Raw genomic sequence first — 22,203 nt, forward strand, 5'->3', positions numbered from 1 at the left:
TCTTTTACAAATATCCATCTTCCAAACTAGCGCATGAATATACAGGATTTTATCTCCAGGGGGAATACCTAACCGTTTGCCGATGGAAGAATACACTTTTCTGATATGGGGTCTTTCATGCTTATACCTCTGTGATACCAGTGGTGTATTTCCCTGTCAAAGTCATTTCTACTGCTAAGTACGGCCAAGATCAGTCAATAAGCCTTACAACTGTAACCATAAAGCAAGAGGCCAGGAGACCGCATGAAAAGCAAGGAAAATGGGGGGGAGTGGGTTTGCAAGTGAACTCAAAACAAAAGAGCAAATTCAAGGAGGGCTTTGATGGAGGAAGCACCGTATACTTTCTGAAAGCTGAGGGATCATCTCTCAGTGGTTATTTCTTTAAGGCATGAGGGCCCGATTAAACCCAATATTAAAATATGAAGGTGCTTCTAATGAAAAATCAAAGGCCTTATTTCCCCTCCCATACACCCCCATCCCCATCTTTTTGCCTCCTTTCCCAGAGTTCTGTTGGGTTCTCGTGCAAGGAGGGGACAGAAAGAAATGAAAGTGCAAAAGAAAAAAAAAATAAACGAAAGAAAGAAAAGGAGAGAGGAAAGAAAAAGTAAGAAGAGGGAGAGAAAGAGGGTTTTTTAGAAATGAGGGACCGAGGTGCTGGTGGTGCAAAACAGAGACAGACAGCATCGGTTGGAGGAGTAAATCAATAGAGCAGAGCCGTCGGGGAGGTGGGTAGCCAGGGCAAGAAAAGAGGAGAGGAGAGGAGAACCAGCGCAGGGGCCCGGGCTCCGATCACAACGCTGGCTTCTGGCATGCAGTGGGGAATAAAGTCGGCCTCCCCGGGTCAGCACCAGAGAAAAAGGTGAGATTAGAGGAAAGTGGAGGAGGTATTTTCACAGACTGAAGGTGGGAGGGGTTGGTACTGGAGGATGACAAGAAGAGAAGGAAAGCGTGCATACATGTGTGTGTGTGTTTGTGTACTACGGGGGGGGGGACGTGCATATTGGATACCTGGCAAGCCAGGGACCAACCGGCCCATTAGCCTGTGGGCACCTACATATGGTTCACTGAACCCTTTGCTGAGAAGAGCTCCTCACCTATCAGTATTTCCATCTTTTTAAAAAAAAAAAAAAAAAAAAACATTCACTTTTAACCCTTTCTCTGCTTTGGAAAGAGGCTCAGTCCTGACCTCCATTTATGATTCATTTTTGTTTGATGTCTATTCTTGGATTGTTATCTAAAATTGAAAAACGTAATAAAAAAAAAAGAAAAAACCTAGACACAAAGGGAGAGGAGTTGGGCCTGGTGAACATGTGCACATGCGCGTCCATCAGTGGACACACACACACACACACACACAGAAGACCATCTACTTCAGTGCTTTGCCTTTTATTGTAATGTGACCATTGTTGGTGCTGAATAGCTAACTTATTAGCATAAGAATACAGCAGCACACATAGAGACTTAGCCAGATCATTATCTCTATATATTTATGTATACTTTGTTATTTCACTATAGCCAGAACACATTCAAATGCTGATGAGGCCAGTAAGACCTCTTTCCAAAGCCCTTCCAACATGTGCCCTCCCGAACTTCCCAATCCACTTAACAGTTTCCTGGGTATTTGCAGGTTCTGCACTGGAATCCACCAGTGGTTTAGAAATGATAAGAAACAGCCAAGTAAGGGCTACAGAGAAGATGTGTTTACACCTTGAGCCAGTTGAAATTAAAAGATAAGAGCAAGAAGGGAACAAATAATAAACACGGGAATAAAAAGTGGAACGCAGTAATTAACTAACATGTTTTTTGCTTAATATTAAAAAGAGGGAAAAATGCATATGTTAAAGGACAAAAGCTTATAAACATTTATTTAATAAGCTATTTGGCTGTTTTTAATAAGCACATGGGGTAAAATGTTTTATGTTAAACGAATGATTTCAAATGAAAATATATTATGATGACAAAAAAAAACCTTGACATCAAAAAACAAACAAGGGTTGTGTGTTGATGAGGGGAACAAAACCAAAGACTTTAGTCTCACTGCAGGAGTAAGCTGATGCTCTAATGCTGGCCAACCTCTGGGATAATTGAAAAAAAAAAGGAAAAACTTAATTCATCTTCAGCAGTGTAATTCTGATCAAGGCCACAGCCAGATTCCTCTGCAGGCTTCAAAAACACCCAAGAAAAGGCAAAATTGTTGGTCGCTGAGAGCAAATACACTTCCCTTTTCTTTCTGGCGTGCTCCCTCATTAGAAACACTTAGGATGAGAGGAGGAAACTAAGTTTAATTGTGTGGAGCCTGCGTTGTGTGCAGGGGCTGTGAGCGAGGATTAAAACGTGTAAACATGGAAATCTAACTATTAAGAAACACCGGTAAACATGAAAAGTGAAGCGTTCCTCCTCTGTTTACCCCCTTCTTCAGGCTCGCCTTCTCTGAGGCTTTCTTATTAAAAATCAAATGCCACGGCCTAAGATACAGAGAGAAAACACAGGCCCAATGATTCATAATATATTTCATAAATACTTCATGAATCCCCTTCACCATACTTAAGCCAGTCTGGAAAAAAAAAAAAAGAAAACATTGTCACCTATTCTAGTACCTGCTTGTCAGCACATCACTGGGGAGTGGGTGTCACATGTCACTTCTGGTTTACACTGTGTGCACGGGACAGCCTCGGTGCATGAAAAATCGGGAGTAGGACAGAAAGAAGAACAGGAAAAAAAAGAAGTGAAGGGGAGGTGGAAAGGGGTAAGGGGGGGGAAGGATGGGGGGTGTTATCATATCATCGCCCCATGTCTTTATATTCCCCCCCTTATTATCTTTAGCCCCCGCTCGCTCCAGTCACTCAATCACACAAGCCCCGAGGACAGTGAGGGGACCTGGGAGGGCCTTCGCTTCTTGGTAGACGGAGCCAGACAAGCGTCTGAAAGCTATACTGATCGCTGTCACTGTGTGTAGAAGAACGGTGACTTTGGAGGGGCCAGAAGAGATAAGCGGGGAAGGAAACGATCGGACGCCTGGATAACGGCCGAATTTGCACACTGGCAAACAAATCCGGCGCTTCGGGGCAAAATGCAGATATCCCCTCAACGCAGACAAAAGTTAACATAAAGAGATGAAGAGGAGGCAGGGGGTGATCTCCTTACAAATGTGAGGATTTCTGGGAGCCGACCCCTGACAAGAGCTCAATTTGTTTATGACTACAAAACTCAGCATAAGATTTATTTCCAGCTTCCTCTCTGGGATACTAATGTTTAACACCTATCATGTTTTCAGACAACTTAAATGGGATCATGTTGAAGTTGCCTTACAAGTAATGTTTGTATTAGACTGTAAACACCAGTGTTTTCAAGCACATTTAGCCATTTCTTTACCATGATCAATACCCTTATTTTGATAATATGTTTTATCATTTTTAATCTCTAAAAAAACATAATAAATGGACCAAATATAAATATGTAGGATGCAAAAATTGGAGTTTGAAATTCAGTGAATTCAAGGCAAACATTCAAAGACCGTTCATCATTCAGACCTTTGGGGGCCAAAGTCTAAAGAATATAAATCTAATATAAAACTGTTTGAGTTACTTGGAAAGATCTCCACCTGAGGTGGTGAGGTAACAAGTTTAATACCACAAAAACCTAAGTGAGGAAATGTCATGGTGGGCGCCATTAAAACGCACGGCCACAGGAGACTCACAATCACTTCTATAAATGGAGCTTTTAGGCTCACTAATTCTTTAAGTTTTCTTGTAGCTGTTCCAAAATATGCAAGTCTACATATACAATATATATACACATCTATATCTGGTTTATTTATCATGTGTTTTCAATCCTCATGTGATATCGTCTGATTTTTCTTTTATGTGCTGATTTTAGAGACTGGCCTTTATGAGGGGGTACAAATGATCACTTCTATGCATATTTATAAATGTTTTTTTATTATTCAAATCTCCATATGTACTTTTGTATATATACATTTATACTGCTCTGGTTTTAATATAAATGGTTTGTAGCACTTTATGTTATTTGTAACATTTGTATATGATTGGCCAGTCGCTTAAGAGAGCTTCTTTTTTAGGACAATGTTTGTAATTCTTGAAAATGTTTGCCTGATGAAAGTCTAGTGACCGGAATGTTGCACCAAGAAATCTCTGCAAGCTTGCACAGGGTGTGGGAGTGCCTTTTTGCTTCTTCAATCATACTGTATTTTGACAAAATACAATATGATTGCATCTGTAAAAAAAGGCCCGTCGATGCTTAACTGATTATCACAGGGTATGTATGATTGACAGCACCATCATATCCTCAAAGTCATAGCTTGACCACCTATGCTTTCCAAAAGGCAACATCAAACACGCAATAAAAAAGAAAAAAATCCAATTATCTCATACTGAAATAAAAATATTTCTACTGTCACTTATAAATGACAAATAACTAACTCTCATAATCTACACACGGAATAGGATTTATGCATATTTTTTAGCAGAACATAACAACATACAGACATCCTCCTGTCCTTGTAACATTCTGCTTCAACCTTAACCCACCGCTGCCATTATACTATCAAAAATAGATTTTTGAATGGCGTTTTTCACATGTGTGACAACTAATCCATAAGTAAACCCAATCTGGATGTCCGTTAAGAAGACATGGAAAAGCCTTCAACTCCACAAATCCACAGAGGGCTTGAGGGAGACGTACAGTGCGCAGCAACTTCCAAATGAAAGCCGTAATTCGTAAGCAGAGAGGAAGATCTGTTTGCTTACATCTTAAATCTGCGTTCAGTGCAAAGGAAAAGTAGGGGAGGGAAATCCCTAACAATTTAAGGGAGTCCTTTTATAACTTGTTATGAGGGAGACTTTGGTGTTGTTGATGGGTTGTTAAAAAAAAAAAAAAAAACATTAAAAGAGTCAATCTGTCTTCACTTCTCTGTGTCTAGTAAGAACAAGTAAGCCAAGGCAACCTAAGGCGATTTACAGTGTCTCTAACAACTAACTCATGTTGGTCTGTCATGTTGTCTCTTGCAGGAGTCAACATAATGAGGACAGGGGGCAAAAAAACAAGAACCCTTCAAGATGGATTACAACAACGCTAATATGTTAATCACTTCCAGCAGGGTTAGTGAAGATGTCCTAAAAATCTCCTCTCGGTACCTACTGTAGGTCTAAACATAAAGATCACCTCCCTGTAGAAAAAGGAGCCTTTCTGATGTCAGAGCATCCTAATGCAAAAAACACAACTTCTTGATAAATGACTTTGCAAACTTTGTTCTTTGTACCAAATGTCTACACGGTCCGTGATCGCTGATTACAAAACAGCGTAAACGTAATGTCCATATGTTGTTTTTGCTTATAAGATCAGTAACTGAAAAGCACATCAACTTTCATTCATTTGGGACTGATTTATAGTGATTTAACTTGTCTTATATTTCAAAAAATGTTTATTAAAAAAATGTATTTTGCATTTCTTTTGGACATCTAGTATTTCAATAGGTCTGGGGAAAATAAAAAGTTGTGGATGATCCTCAAATTTAAAAAGGAAATTGGAAGGCTATTTTGGGTTTTTAAAAACAGGAGAAAAATAATCTATGGAAATATCTCTAAAATATTTGAACACACCCATTAAACTGCAATAATACCAAAGGTCGCTCTTTAGTTTCTCCACTACAACTGAATTTAGCCTCAAAGATTTGATCACCTTTATTTTGATCACTAAATGATCTATTATATTCGATTTTCCATGGCTGAATCAAACAAATACTCCAATTTAAAAGCTTCATCAAGCTTAAATTGCCCTGCCAAAGTTCCCTGATCGCCCCAACTAAAACCTGCATTTTAAACCATCTTTATAAGGTCACTTATGAAACAGATATTTAGAGAGGGGGGAAAGAAAAATCAGTACAAACAGCTTTTTCCATTCCATTTACCTCAGTGTACCTGGAAAATAAAGTGTTCAATATTTCAAGGTTGGCTGACTCTTTGGAAATGCATTAATTATCTCCCTGGGCAGACACTAGGAAGCATTCCATCTAAAAGGGTTTTATTAAAGGAAAAAGGCAGCCCAAACATCCTCCTTGACCATGACTGAGGCGCCAAACAATACCCAATGGACAAGTGGAAATTAGGAAGGGACAGTTGTCTCCCTGTGACAGCGAACCTCGTGATTTAATTTGGGGATTCATAATGGCACAAATGAAGCTTAAAAATGAATCAGAAGACAAATCATTCCATCACCATTTCACACTGTTTCAGACTGAATAAACTTATTTAAGGACTGCATTTCAGATAAAATAAAGAAAATGTGGCTATCACATTTTGGAATAACTTGCATTATGTACTGTGGCAACACTATTTACCAACCTCAAACAAAAACCCGGGTGCTGATAGAGCATGTGTTTCAAAAGGATGATTAATGTGCAGTAATGAATGCCATCCTTCTCTGGTCCTTGATCGAATAATATTCAGCATCTTATGACAAATCATCATCAGTTTTCTATCTAAGTAAATTAAATCCCGCAACAAAAGCGTCACACAATGGCTTTCATGCCATCAATAAGGCTGCCTTGACCATCAGGGCCAACTTAAGACAGAGAAATTTGAGTTATTTGACAATAAAACTTATCAAAGCATGATATTTAAAGACAACTAATTAACCTTCTGTGAGTCAAGAATCCTTGAACATATAAAGCCTCTCACATTTGGATCAAAAGTGTTTTTTGTTATTGGGATAAAAAGAGAAATTTGTAAGCTTAACTTCTTTAATACAATATAATACAGTAAGTATATCGACACTTGTCCAAGAGATTCATTGATACTTGAGACCATAGTATTAGCGGGACTTAGAATATACAGTTGTCACAATATGTTTTCAAAATGATATCACATTTACAAAAAAAGAAGCATATGATTTGTTTCCTTAATTAACATTTTTAGAGCATGAAGAACTAAATAAAGGAGCTGTAAGTCAGACAGATGTAACGCATTCAATCGTCTGGAAAGCTGATGCCACAAGGACATTTTTAATAATAGCCTCTTCAATCTGCCCAAGAAAACTTAAAAAATAGGTCAGACATAGTAATAAGTGGAAGGATTTGTCATTCTGAGTCCACTCGTACTTCATAAAAGGCAAAGTAATTGGTAATGTGCCCAATAGTGCCAATGTCATGTCCCTTTGTGGAACATCCTTAGAGCAATGTCGCCATCTACTGTTAGGAGAGCTCAACAGCTTTGCAAGCTGGTGCAAGCAGGACACGCTGCTAGACCTCATAAGAACAGCAATCTGTAAAATAAATTGCAAAAAACAAACTGAAAGGGGTTTTAAAATAAGCAAAGAAAATAAAAGCAGCTCCAGGTAGTTGGTTTTTTTTTTATTATTATTTTGTCAAAGCTGAGCTGTGTTCTGTGTAACGCAGATGTAAGCTGTTCCTTGCCTTGCTTAAACCTGATCTGGTCCTTCTGACATCGAGTTTCTTGTTTACTCGATCAATTTCATTAAATTAGGCTTAGACTGGGCATCCTCTTTCCTTGATCAAAGCCACCGCTAAGAGCCGAGTCCTTCTGCTTCCTCAGGCTTGAACCAGCTGACCCCATCAAATGAAAACAGTCATTTTTTCCCTCTTCTTAGGACTTTGGTTTGTTTTATTTATCCACTGTTAAGATGGCATCCCATTTGGCTGCTGCAGTATCTGTCTGTCAAGGCCCTGCACCTTTAAGACCCCCACTGTCTTCTCTATTATCAGAATGAAGCTCTTCACCACAACAACAAAGCTCATATATACACCTTAGGGATGGCTGTTTGATAACTTGTCTTCCTGGATGAAATGGACGGGTTACTGAGGTCGACTCGTGCCCTGTCTGGAGAGAAGGAGGAATGAGGTCTCAAGCTGGCACACCGGTGGTAGGAATACTTCAAACTGTGGGTGAACGGGAGGATGAGAGAGCAGGTTAAGGAGGGAGACACCCGTGGGAGGCCAGTGGGGGGTGGGAAGTGCGGAGAGATTGACTCGTAGCGAGGGAGTGAAAAAGGCCTTGATATCCACATAAAGCACAACAAAGGCAGAGCTTTTTACATTAAAAAGAAAGGAGATCGCCTTTTTTTTTCTACGAGACGCCTTTCGAGCCGAGTGTCATGTCCTTTCTTGGCCTGCAGGAAGTGAGAGTCTGAGCTTGGTTGTAGCGTTTGGCACTTCTGATGCACATCTGAGGGGGCTGAAGTTCTCGCCTTCAGAACACTTGCATCAGGGAGACAAATTACACTAAATGTAAGTTTGTAAGGTGGGTGTTCCGAGTTTAAACGTACCATGATCAGACCACACCACATAGGGAGGGATAGAGGTTATAATTGAAGTCAAAGTAAAGTAAAGCCATTGTTTTATTTCCTGCTATGGCATTCTGCTATGACATATAGCTTACACGTGCAGTGACTCAAATGTAATGATACTGTTCTTATGTACTGAGCATACAGGGTCAGGTATTAGAAAGCAGGTGGAGGAAAGCTAAAAAGAAAAAAAACAAACAAATTTTCCCACGTACGCTCCAAAGACAGGAAATGAAAATGCAAGTGATGAAAATTAGCACTAATATCATCCGCAGCAGGTGTTCACCGCTTGATGATTAAGTACGGTAAGTGCGGGGAGAGGAAGAAGTTAGAGATAAATCGGCAGCCAATTAAATGCCCAGGGTGAGGAAAGCAACTTGTTTTGGCACAGAGACTCCTCTATCGTCTCGGTTAGCGTTTCTCGGCGGCGTGCGCGCAGATCACTGGCGCACGAGATCTCCATCTCGCTGGGTCTTTTCTGCAGAGTTCTTTCTTCTGCTTTCGGAGCCGTGAGAGTTGGTGGAGGATTAATTCATTTGAGACTTTAAACACCTTTAGTGGTGAATGATCTTAAGACACTAGGCAAATGTTAAAAAAAAAATAAAAAAATAAAAATAGGGCTGAAACTCTACACAGAATTCTCACTTTGATTATTTTTGGATGTCAGTCTGTAGGTGTGTTTGCCCACAGCCTACAAGCGAGGCTGCAGTTGTACAACATTTTCGCTTCAAGGTGGGCTGTTTGACATTATTTAACACAGCATTAAATCACATTATTTTGTAAAAATATTAAAAGTGCCAAGTTGCTCGTGTTTTGCCCGAGCTTTTATATAATCTGATGTCTTTGGCGATAACTTTCGCATGCATAATCGTCTTTGCTAGGCCACCACCAAACAAAAGCTACTCCGGAAAAGGACACTATGGGTTCATGTTGTGAGCAGACCCACAAAAAAAAATAAATTAAAAACTTATTAAATGGTAGATCATTTCTGCTTTATACAATTATACAAAAATGCTGTTTTGGGTTTCTGAAAGAAAAAAATAACGAGTATATTTGAACTGGATAAACACTTAGTTCAAAAATATTATTGATCAAGTGAAGCATGTTGAGCAATACTGAGTAAAAAAAAAAAAAGTAAAAGCAAGTGACCCAAAAGACTGGACTGTTCATTAAGCTTTGACAGAGGAACGTAGTGAATTATGAATGACTAAACAAGGCCAGACGCTGCAGCTGCAACACAAACATGCACAACCAGCTCTCGACGGGCACAGTTTGCAAGTTCAAATATAAACTGTGAATTAACCTCTGTGGATGCACCACTGAGCTTCTGCGCTGGACTGTTTATGTGGGTAAGAAATGATTGGGAAAAAAAAGAAAAAGAGTTTGGTTTAGTGAGCAAAAACTCTGGTGCCTATGGGGTTTGACTGGAGCAACTTTTAACAAGGTGGGCATGTGTACTTTTCAACTTTGAAGACAGTTTTGAAATTATGTAACATTTATTACTATTAATCATGTTTTGTAGCATTTGTTTCAATAATACAAATTTTGCGGGGTGTCTCGTGTTCTTACAAAGTCCTTCTCGAGCTTCTCCATCTCCTGCTTGTAACTCTTCAGCCTGCTGTTATACATGGCTCGGCTCTGGACAGGGATCTCTCGCACCTCCAGGTCCATCTGCTCCAGCTAAAAACCCACAGGTGTTGCAATTCGTTTATTGGCAGAACATTTCCAAGGTCACGTCTTACACTTTTTCAATCAATTTCAGCCAAAAAAACCCAAAAAAAACTTGTTAACTTGGCATATCAGCTGCAGGAACTTTGAATGAAGGATCAATAGATTTATTTGCTCCTAGTTTTAACTGACCTCATAATGAACAAATCGACCAAAAAGGTAAAACCTTTACCGTGTCATTTTCGAAAACAACAAGAATTGTTTAAATCTAGATTTTTCTTTAATAAAATATTCATTTTAATAACATCTTTTTGTTCTACGTTTCACAAAAAAAAGGTGAACATCTGTGACAATGTAGGGCAAAAACTGCAACAACTTTTAAAATTTTACGTTTTAAAACGCAAAAATAATGATAAAATGCCTCCTGTTCTCTTCACTCAGCTGGGATAAAAGTAGCAACAGAGCAAGGCGGTTCTGTAAATAAATACACCATCAAATATGAGGCCCCCCCTTTTTATTGTAGTGACATGAATAGGCCCAACATTGTCACAGAGAATGAGGAAAAAGTACATTTGATGCGCCGGGGTAGACAGATCTCTTCTTGGCAGATTTGGAGGAAACTAATCACAATGCCATAACAAGACAACCGCAAAAACAATTTGTCTCTGTCTGCTGACTGCTTATTTTTTTAAACAGCAACATGAAGTCTTCCACCTCGAGATAATGGCTTGAAATGTGTCATAGGGGTGTCACTTAAAAGCAGATTACTGGGAAGTAATCATGTGAGGAGGAAGCCTCCTTTCTGCCATGTGAAGCGCGCGCATGTCTGCATGTCATGTCACCGCCAGGATAATACAGGTGCTGCTGTCTGGTGCCGGTGAAAACTGCCCCCCCCCTTCCCCCTCCCCCTTTTTCTGCAAATTCATAATTTAGGAAATGGGAAGAGGAGAAAATTACTGATCAAAGACGTACCAACTCTCTGACTTCTTCAAGCTGTTTGTCGACATTTAGAACCAGCTGTGTCTTCTCCTCTGAAAGAGAGAGAGAGAGAGAGGAAAAAAGGCAACATATTGATCAGCCGACGGAGGAACAGCACTTTGTGACAACAGCCCAACTCCCCCACAACAGTGGAAGAAATGATTGGGGGGGGGAGAGAGAAAAAGACACTGGGAGAAAACAACACACAAGGACACATTTGAAGATATATTTACACATTCTCTCCACACGACGAGCCAACATTTGATGTCTCTTAGTTATGGCATGTATGAGGCCTTTGTTGGTTTCTGTTGAGAAGCGGAGAGACACCTCATGCCAACTCAAAGGGAAGGGAGGTGTCAGCTTTGCTCACTTGCCAGAAGTCTGAGTCCCTCTCAGAATGACTAACACTCCGTTCTGCACCTCACCCCATGGCTGCTCCTCCACATTACCCACGGAAACTCATTAGGACTTCAAGTGCCAAAGACGGGATGTAAAACTACAGTACCTTCAGCGGTTATTTACGGCGGCAGCACGAACACGTTCCGCACGTGCTCTAAAATTAGCTCTTTGCCATGAAAATAAACGGCATGAAACGCAGAGGTCTGGTGTGGTTGTTTCAGCGCAATCTTCCAGCAAACATCACGAATAAAACAGACTCAAAGAAAAGATTTTTTTAAAAACTCCTTTTTTTAACTAAATGTGTTCGACGCCATCATTTTTACAGTTACAAATGAATAACCCAGTCATTAATAAGAACTTTTACCAGGTAAAAGTATGGTATGATGTTTTACGTCAGAAGGTCACCAGTCCATCCTACCTGCAGCAAAATGTCTGTACAGTTACCAAAACATCTCATGATAAATTTTTATTAAACTTTCAGGAAATAATCATTGGATGGACACCTACAGCTGTTTAACTTTTGGAGTCAATTCAATTCAACATGGCCACCATAGCCAACTGATCTTACCCATTTTTGTGCTTTCTAGGACTAAGTCAGTTTAACAGATTGAGCTAACATTTGGTGTGGTGGTAGCTTAGCATCATCCCCACGGTGCACTGTAAAAGCACTACACATTGCAAGATTCTTTTCCTTAAAATTTCAACATTAACTGTTGGCATCAACCATGTCTGTCAGCAAAATATTTCATGACCAACTGGATGGATTTTAGTGAAACTCTCAAAGTGGTCACTGAACCACATCTACAACCAATTCAAGATGGTCACCACAGCTAACTGACAAACGCCAACACAAAAATGTTTTTAATTTAATCAAAATTCATAGATACAGAACTAAATTTGGCGTGGTAGCTGCAGAAAGCCATCACCAATATGTACTCCTAGGGCTGACATATCGCACAATATCATGAGATGGTGCAATACGTTGTTTACAAAACGGTTCTAACGCCGACCTTATCATAAGATGGCTTTCAGTTAAAACTCTGACATGAAAAGTGGCAGGCGATATGCATTTCTGCAAGAGTGCTAGGTGAAGGATGAAGCAAGACATCCCGGTTTGAAGAATGGTTGATGATCTCTACACATTATCCTCTGTATTATTACTTAAAAAAATATATTTAAAGTATTAAAATAATGTGCATTCTCTTTTGTAAAGAAATAAACAAAATACTGCTTAATGCTTAAGTGATTTTATAACTGATTTGTTGGAGAATTCAATCGAATGTTAGTTAGTTTTTTTACTTTCCTTTCGTCTAGATGCAAACTCGCTTAACAAGACTAGGATTTGTCTTAATGTATCTCACCTTGTGGTTTTTCGGCATATTAAAGATTTTATTCCAGTAAACACAAAGGAGCAAATATGGGTGTCAGCCAATGAGAAATTCACAGATTCACAGAGGATCTCCGGTGCTCCAAACCTCTTCCCTGAAAAGAATCTGGTTTGTTGATTTCAGCCCAGCATTCAATAAATGCTCCCCTCATGAAAGTACCTCACTGCCAAATTGGAAATTGGACTTCCTCACAAACAGATTTCTGACAGTTCAGATTGGGACTTGCACCTCCTCTACACCAGAGCCCCAAAGGGTTACGCAATCAGCCCCATACCGCTGACTCCGTACACCTACGACTGCAGACACAAACAAAACTTAACTGTGAAGCTTGCAGTTCCACCTTCATTGGCAGCACAGACAATTACGAATATCTGGAGGAACTCAACAATCCTGCAGTGAGATGCACAGCCAGAGCTGCTGTATTATTTTGTGGGAAAACTGTTTGTTTGGAAGGATTTACAATTGTGTGTGGTTTTGTAAACTTCTCATCTAACTTAGAGTTGGTGCAGAAACTGTCCTGAAGTAAAATAAAACGCCACATATTTGTAGGCAGTTATGCTGTTGCAATAATGTCATTAATTCCTAAAAGAATATAAAGACCTAGAATTTCCTGAAGGAATGCATATCACCCATCTTCACCCATCTTCAAACAAAGGTGAGGTGGTGTTTTCGCTCTCTCTTATCTTACAGATATTGAGCTAAAATTAGCTCAATATCTGTAAGATAAAATGACTTACAGCCATTTTGGTATTGAGTAATGTCGATTAGCTGTGCCGACCATCTTGAATCAAGTTGACTCCATAAGTTAATGACTTATAGATGTACATCCAATAATTACTTTCTGAAAGTATCATTAAAATCTGTCCAGTACTTCATGATATATTTTGATGGCAGACACACACACACACACACACACAAAGACAAAATAAATTAAAAGTAAAAAGTAAAAAACAAACAAACAAAAAAAAGGGCTACATTATCAGTCTCTTTCATGACCCATGCTATGTTTAAGCATGCTGGAGAAACATTCAGCTCTTTTTCAAATAATTAATTTGCAGTGATAAAAACCACAGATATTGTATCTTAGATCAACATTTAAATATTACACAGACAACCTTTCATTTTAAAAACAAATGTGTTCTTGTGAAGTAGTTTTTAGGACTTAGTCATGCCATTGAAAATATCTGAAATGAAACAAAGCCATGATCACACGCAGAACCTGGTTAAATATTTAGGAACATTTAAAAAATTTAAACACAAAGTCAACAAACCTTAAAGCTCAAAGGCAAAACACAAGGCTACCAGTTGTGGGACTGCAGTATTGTAAGAAAGGCCAAGCAAAGGTCTTAATTTCTTATGGCACCATGGGCCAAGATTACCTTTTGCCAGTCCTCAAATTCATTTTTAAAACCTGTCCAACCTCACAACCTACACAGTAAACATCCAGAGGCGATTCAAACAAAGGTGAGGTGGTGTTTTCGCTCTCTCAAACTCAAGCTCAAGCTGGAGAGGTGTGAAATATGTATGGATATTTACTAAGACCACAAACTGCTGACGGACAGATGAGAAGTTCTGCACTCAAAGCAAAGCATAAAAGAAGAAAGTAGAAGAAAGAAAAAAGAAAGAGCTTACCAATTTTCTACTTAAAAAATATTGATTTGAGCTATTAGATGTGAACAAAAAAAACACCCATATTTTGTTTAACAGTTGAGTCTTCCTTAAATTCTAGTTAAACCTTACGTTTAGAGGGGCTGTCCTAAACATTTAACCTACTTGAATTGATGGTTTCATGCTGTTTTTTTCCCATAGGCCCAACCTGTTTACATGTTTTCATCCATGTAAAACTAAGTGAGGAAAAAAATCACTTGTTCAACCAGCTACTGTCACACAAAAAAACAGTCTTTGTGCAGAGTGGGAGAGCAAACACATCCACCATTTTTGAAGTTCTGCAAACAAAAGTTTACTTTTTGAATATCGCCCCTCCTTCTTACACTCTACCCAGCCATCACTCTGCAGAAACTCCAAATGTCAGAGTACATTTCACACAGTTGACTGCTAAACATCGGTCAACAGAGGACAGCAGATCTGGTTTGCTGAATTTTCTCAGGTGTTAGTCTATGAAAACTGAAAAGAAAAAAAACTGTCTTTACCTAGAGTTTTCAGGTAGGTTGCAAGATGCTTGACAATGACTTCATAAATTTTGTAAACTGCTCCACCAAATTATCTAAATTAGAGATGCACTAATAGCTGAAGACTTGACCAGAACTGGGCATTTTTCCTCCAGACAGGTGATCGACATATCAGGCACTTTAAAATCAGATTTTGTTTTCCAGTCAGTGAATGAATCACAGCAAGGCAGTGCATTGGCATAATACAGCTGCAGTTTAGAAGTTAAAAAAAGAAGTTAGCCATTTCTAATGTTTATGATGAGTTCAAAAATAACCTCTAAGAAATATCAAGAAGATTTAGTGACTACTATTAAGAAAATACAATTTTTTTATGGAGGTAATGTTTTCCACTTGACATTGGTTAATTATTCTTAGAGTCAGCTATAATTTAAACAGGTGCCATTTAAGTCCATATGTTTACTTTGTGACACTTGATGTCAAAACCCTGGTTAATAAATTTACTGTGATTTGTTTTCAGTTGAATGTGTTTGTACAAATAGCTCTGAAAGCTGCACTTTCATCACTTCACCCTTACATGGTACCCCCATGTCTCACCCCAACATTGTGCCCAGGGATTACTCATTTGTTCCCACATAGTTACCACTGCATGTCTATTTATCTGTTCACTTACCCAGTAATCCTAGCCCTAATCCTAAACAAATACAAACCCTTATCCAACCGTAAAATAAATGTCGGTTGCCAGAACTTTGGATTTTTAACCCTCTTGATCTTAATTACTTGTTATTCATTCATTAACTGCTCTTACCCAGTGATCCTCACCCTAATCTTAACCATGTTGTAACCAAATGTGTGTACATTATAGTGCAGATTACTTTAAATCATTAATTGTCAAAGTGGGTATAAATGTGGGTCTCTTCATATCTGTCTGCATACCCCAAGGAGGCTATAAAGAAACCAATGGCAGGTGGCTCCATTTTCATAGCAACCGAAGGCTGGGAACGAAATGACCAAAGTGCAAAAGTGGCAAAAGTAAAAAGTAACCAGCACTGTCTCTCACCGGTACACTGGAGGAGTTTATAATTAGACATTTAGTTAAAGAGGGACAAAAACCCAGTAACCCTGTCCTATTTTGAAAAAAAAAAACATAATTTCTTTTTATTGTAAATGTATAATCACAAACACACCATAAATTACAATTACTACAAAAAGCAGTCTCTCAAAACAGAACTTTGCATGAATAATAATGCGGAATCGGCCTAGATAACTGTAACCAATACCAATACAAAATATTATTTATCAATCTTAACATCCATCTAAAGAATCTAATAAACACTTCCAATTAGGACAAACATGGATTAGGGTAAGAAATCTGACAAATCAACAATTGAATACAAAAGCTTTGACGTTGCTCTTCAAGACAAAAGTTGACTATGCTGAAGAGACACTCCTTACAAACCTAATACTGTTATACAAGCCTGTCACATTAAATACATCACACCTAGAAAGCTGATGTGAGCTGTAATGATCAGAAGTAATTTTCTGAGTAATGTAAAATAAGATAAAAAGTGTTTTATCTTTAATACTACACGATATAGAGCTGTTTCATCCAAATACAAACAGAAAGATACTGGCAGTAGTTACTGGATAAAGCCACACAGACAGCCGGTGATGTTCAGTGTTTTAGATGTATAGAAATAATACCATAATTGTGTCACACTATTACGTATGATAAAAAATATGTACAAAATATATATATATATATAATAAACGCAACAAAACGCCTGCTATCATCTCAGCTGAGACTTGATAGCTAACTATTAGCTAGCTAACTAGCAGCTCAACGATTCAAATTTAAGCCTTACCTCCACTTAGTTTAGGAATTCTGCCAATTTTATTAGTTACTTCTGCTGTAATGGTTCCAAAGTCCTGCTCGTACGTTTCAAAGTCTGAAGACATCCTGATGAATGAGTTTAATCAGAGAACTAGCTCTCTGGTTGTCAGTTACCTCAAAATAATAATAACAAGCCTCGAATTGAGTCGCTTCCTTGAGTTACACCATAAAGTGCTCGGCTAGGAACTAGATATTTTTTAGGGGTTCAGTTTGCCACACACGGTTTTTTTTTTCCGCGGGCGTATACGTTATATTTTAAATTTATTTTTGGAGGATTTAAGTACGTGAATTTTAAAGTATCTGTAAAACGCTTAAGGGTTTTGGTATATGATACACCCTGGGTAAGGTACCGAGAAAACGTCCCTACCCTGTAGACGGGGAGAAATCAAAGGGGAAAAAAAGCCAAGGAAGTGTCCAGGTTTGTAATTTAAAGTGACAGTTAATTTTTTCCGCTTCTCACTTTAACGTTTTAAATGCGCGTACAGGATAGTGTTTGTCATAGGTTCATATTTGTGACTGTCTTTTGCGGTTTTTCTTTGGGGTTTTTTGGCAACAGCTCTGTGTGAAACGCTGGTCCTGTTGAAGCAACCTTGCTAACAAACAGTTCGCTAACTGCTGCCTCTGTGGTGCAAACCGGAAATCTAATTTCTCAGCCAAATAGATGCACGAAATCACACATCTGCTGAATTTTCAACCAGATTGGTATTATTTGTATAAACTGTACAAACAACTGGCGGGAATTTGCATAAAATGCTGCTGTTTTTCTATCCTTGGTACATATTAGCTAGCTTGGTAACAGTAGCTAATTAATATTCAATAAACAAATGCACTAAGTGGCTGTTTTGATAATATTTGCCTGTGTGGAGTTTCAGGTGTTGTGCTAAACTATTCATTTTATATGTTATTGTGTTTACTTTAAACCCAGAAGGCTACTTTATTCAATTTAAAAATTGAACAATTAAAAAATATTCTTACTGTATAACAATATCAGCAAGGGAAATAAAAAAATAAAATCATGTGGTTTTTGAAATAGGAATGAGAGTCCTAAAATCCCGAGGTGTACATGTCACCTTTTGAGTTTTCTTTGTTTCTTAAGATGTAGTTTTTCTTTGGGTGTTGGCTGCTTTTGAACTCATCCTGACCAATTTTAGATTGTTTTCTTTTTTTTTAGTAAAACGTATTTTAAAAAAATACCAAAGATAACACAATTTGACTTACATGAAATATTCCCCAAAAGCCTATTTGCAGAGAACTGATGATTCATCTTTCAGGTTATTGCTTAAATGTAACAAAGCAACTTCCTACAGACAAGAATAAGCCTCACGTGGTAGCTTGCATAATAGTATTTCACATGTTTAGACCTGCATTCTTAAATGTAACATGTTAATCTTTGAAATGCATCTTTTTTTGTCCTTGTAGATGGGGAACTTCAGTCTGTCACAAGGATAGTGTCCTTCAGATGTTGGCTGGAGAGGATGCTGGTCTTCACTAGGACAGGGATTAATGGGACACAGAGAGCCTGAGTGACTCAAGGCCTGGACAGTTGCTGGGTACTCAGAAGAGAAAAAACATGTGGATGTTGTGCACTCCTAACTTTGCAAGGTAGCAGAGGAAAACAGTAGCACATTGAACTTGGATCGATACATTTCAGGAACTTAAAAGCCTAATATTCTCAATCTTCCTGTTTAAAAAAATGAATTTCCTGTCAACCATTGTGACATTTGAGAACCTCCATGAGGTTCGGAGATTGTTCCACTGGGGTCCAATCATAGCTTTGTCTGTCATTGCTATTTGCTCAACCATGGCCATTATAGACTCCATTATCTGGTACTGGCCGCTGGATACTACAGGAGGCAGCATTAACTTCATCATGCTCATCAACTGGACTGTACTCATTCTCTACAACTACTTCAACGCTATGTTTGTTGGACCTGGATACATTCCTCTTGGCTGGAAACCAGTAAGATACGCTCATGTTTGAACCGATTAGGATTAAAGTTTCTTCTGAAAATATTACATAGTCATACCAATGAGGCTACATCAGGTATCTGACTTATTTTAATCCTTAAACAGGAGACTCAACATGTTATCCAATACCTGCAATACTGCATAGTGTGCCAAGGGTACAAATCCCCCAGATCGCACCATTGTCGAAAGTGTAACAGGTGAATATATGCCTAAATAAAGCTAAAGTGACGTTTTCTTACCTGTGTTTCACACCTTATGAGCACATGAATGGAAGTATTTATTTGACTTGGACTGTAACAATAAAAATGAATCTTTATTTTAGAATTATAAAGTTTTCCTATTAAAAAATCAGTTAATTCTGACTGTTCTCCTGTGCTCCCCTTCCTCAGGTGTGTGATGAAGATGGACCACCACTGCCCCTGGATCAACAACTGCTGCGGCCACTTAAACCACGCCTACTTCACCAGCTTCCTGCTGCTGGCTCCGCTGGGATGCTCCCACGCTGCCATTATCTTCATCATGACCATGTATACACAGCTGTACGAGAGGGTGGGTAGGCCCTATACTTCCCTTTTTATTGGCTTGTTTTTACAGTCCTAGAAAGACTCCTGAAGCTGTCCTTTTTGTTGGCAATTCCCCCTAACTGCAGATCTCATTTGGCTGGAGCACTGTAAAGATTGACATGAGTGCTGTTCGTCAGTTCCAGCCCCTCATGCCCTTCAGTGTGCCCGCTTTTGCTGCCACACTCTTTGCCTTAGGTTTGGCTCTGGGCACAACGATTGCTGTTGGTATGCTTTTCTTCATACAGGTAGGTGTTCTGCAAACGTTTGCATTTGCTGTTAGCTATGGAAAGTGACGAGCGAGACGATCATTTGGCCCTAATCTTTCAACGTCACATCAAACTTTTCTTCCTCTGTAAAAGACAAAAGTAGGTGTCATCAACCATTAAATGTTAATGTGTTAATGTGTAATTTGACCAGTCATTATAACAACTGTTTAGACACTAATTAATGCACATTTAGATTAAAAAATCTGCTAAATATGTAAATGATTCACAGGTCTGTCAGATGCATGGAGACCAGAGAAATTCGAAGCACCAACTCATGTTGAATATTTGGAACTGAAATATTTTGTTGCATATACTGTAAAGTAGCAATGATGCTATTATTTATAAAATAAAATAAGATAATAATATAAAAAAAGTCTGATCATAAAGGATTGTATTTTTAGATGAAAGTCATCCTTCGAAATAAGACCTCGATCGAGTCCTGGATTGAGGAAAAGGTTAGAATACCTTTTATATGTATGATGTTTTGTGATCAAAAGTGTTAAGTTACTGTTTGAACCGTTAAAACAATTGTTGTTTTTATTTAAGTAAAATATTTTGCTTTTAAACATATTTTCAGCATTCAATAAATATCAGATATTACCTGTGCAATTAGTTTTTTAGAGTCATCGCTTGGTAATATTTAGTGTACTGATTAAAGACAGTTTTTGTAACACATAGTAACATGTTTTTGTTTTTTTCCCACCAGGCCAAAGACAGAATACAGCACTACCAAACAGAGGAGGAGTTCATCTTCCCGTATGACCTCGGCAGCCGCTGGCTGAACTTTAAGCAAGTCTTTACATGGTCAGGGACACCCAAGGGGAACGGCATCGTGTGGCCGGTTCATCCCAAGTGTCACCAGCACACCTTAACTGTAGGTTCCGTTTGGCACCGAGTTAATTAACGCGTGCATCTGTGTTTTCATTCCATATGTGTTTGACATAAAACAATAGTATCGGCTTTAACTTTCTGTTCTTTTTTACGCAGATAGAGCAGCTGAAGCAGAAAGCCGATAAGCGAGTGAGAAGTGTAAGTACCTTGAATACAAGTTGTGACATTTTATAGTAACCGTCATCAGTTAGTGTCTTTATAATTCAGCATTTATTCACTTTTTTAGCTATACATATGAGCTCCCATCACCAAAAAGTGTTTAATGTTTTTTTTTATGCCAGTACATGGCATTATTATTGAAGCTCATTGTATTAACAAACTAACGAGGCTTCATATATGTGAGCTCATAATGACGTTTCTGGTTAGTCGGGCAGATTAAACTCTCCTTCTGTGGTAAAGAATTTGAATAAAATAATAATCTGAGCACAAGAATAATCTGATATTTGTTTGCCTCGACCAGCAGGTCCAGTACCAGGTAGTGGAGGATTATAATGGAGCTTGCTGCCCACTTAATAAGGGCATCCAGGCCTTTTTCAGAACCCCCTGCACCGAGGAGCCCAGGATCCCCCTCAGTAAAGGGGACATCATCCTGGCCACCCGTGGCACCAAGTACATTTACACACACAGGAATACAAATCCCACTGAAGTCATTTGCTTAAAGTGTGTTATCAACGCAGTCACTGTGTTTAACATTTTGTTTTTGTAGATGGTGGATGTACGGAGACAAAGTTTTAAACGAGGAGAAACTGAGAGGTAACAAACAAAAAGCGTTTCCTGCTCTGAATGATCAGCAGCTGGTCTTTGCCGTTTGTATTTCTCTGTGTCACGATCCACTTCTTTCGTTTTTATTTTTTTTGCTTCTCTGTTTTGTAGCTGGAGATCGCGTGCGGGGGTGGTTTCCAAGGAGATGCGTCGAGAAGTGCCATTATGACACGGCTGCCGGTGACGGCGCCGGCGATAAGAAAGTAAATTAACACGCCAGCGGGGGGGAGGGAGCAGAAGTTTTCTGTCCGAGTTTATAAATGTACGCCTACTGAAGATGTCACGCCTGAGGCTGCAGCCTCGAAGGATTTTCTCCTTTGTTTAATATGCTCAAACTTTATATTGCTACGGCTACATCAAAGTCTTACTGAGCACTTTGCTGTTAAATGTCTAGAAGAGAACAGTTTGTGTGATTTAGTTTGACTCCTCTGACCAAAAGAAACGCCCAACAAGAGTCTTAATTTTCAAGAATTGCCAACAGGTTTTTATGTGACTTCATTATAATTGTGACTTTTTTTTTTAAACTTGAATCTGTTCTTCTTACTTTTGTTGATGTTCTTTTTTTTTTTTTTTTCTACTTATGCAATGCCTCTGCCCAGCTAACCCCAGGGCTTCATAATGCAACTCTTTCTACAGAATGGAGATAACACTTCATTACTTTTTATTATTTTTGTAAAAACAAATTGTTTGCCTCAAAGTATAAATTGCAGATTAAAAAAAAAAAAAAAAACTTCCACATGAGTGGTTGTTTGTCTCAGCTTTTGTAATTGCCATAAATTTTCTTGTTATAATACTTAAGAGTTTGTGAAAAGCCCCGGGCTTAAGAAAATAATAAGTTGTGTAGCGCAGAGATAACCGCGCCTCCTATGAAACTTCTACTGAGCTTTTCTAAAATCGCCTGACAAGTTGCTGGAAATGCACGAGCAGTTTTGAAGCTAAATGATCTCTGCGGTTTATAGTTGAATAAATGCCTTCTGGCTCTTT

The 22,203-nt window shown here is 38.7% G+C and overlaps 2 protein-coding genes across 6 annotated transcripts in view; one reads left to right on the forward strand and one right to left on the reverse strand.

The window, feature by feature from the left end:
* Positions 1-16,972, reverse strand: part of vti1a (vesicle transport through interaction with t-SNAREs 1A) — a 107,482-nt gene extending 90,510 nt beyond the window's left edge. Inside the window, exons 1-3 of one of the 4 annotated variants that reach the window (XM_017439436.3) lie at positions 16,741-16,972; positions 10,957-11,015; positions 9,886-9,996 (exon numbers count right to left, since the gene is read on the reverse strand). In XM_017439436.3, the coding sequence (XP_017294925.1) occupies positions 9,886-9,996; positions 10,957-11,015; positions 16,741-16,834 (264 nt within the window). In that variant the 5' untranslated portion in view covers positions 16,835-16,972. The remainder of the gene's footprint in view (positions 1-9,885; positions 9,997-10,956; positions 11,016-16,740) is intronic. The other 3 variants (XM_017439422.3, XM_017439446.3, XM_017439429.3) reach the window with 3 other exon arrangements.
* Positions 16,973-16,999: 27 nt separating this feature from the next.
* On the forward strand, positions 17,000-21,958 carry zdhhc6 (zinc finger DHHC-type palmitoyltransferase 6). 2 transcript variants are annotated; one of them, XM_017439411.3, is made up of 11 exons: positions 17,000-17,187; positions 18,189-18,729; positions 18,843-18,934; positions 19,127-19,286; positions 19,387-19,545; positions 19,968-20,021; positions 20,273-20,440; positions 20,554-20,595; positions 20,921-21,066; positions 21,164-21,210; positions 21,331-21,958. In XM_017439411.3, exons 2-11 carry the CDS (start codon positions 18,463-18,465, stop codon positions 21,429-21,431), a joined length of 1,236 nt encoding a protein of 411 aa, XP_017294900.1. In that variant the 5' UTR covers positions 17,000-17,187; positions 18,189-18,462; the 3' UTR covers positions 21,432-21,958. The 2 variants fall into 2 exon arrangements, with proteins under 2 accessions (XP_017294900.1, XP_017294891.1); XM_017439402.3 differs by having other exon boundaries at positions 17,001-17,187; positions 20,918-21,066.
* The last annotated feature ends 245 nt before the right edge of the window (positions 21,959-22,203 follow it).

The sequence above is a fragment of the Kryptolebias marmoratus genome, linkage group LG17 (assembly GCF_001649575.2).
Source record: "Kryptolebias marmoratus isolate JLee-2015 linkage group LG17, ASM164957v2, whole genome shotgun sequence".
Lineage (NCBI taxonomy): Eukaryota > Metazoa > Chordata > Actinopteri > Cyprinodontiformes > Rivulidae > Kryptolebias > Kryptolebias marmoratus.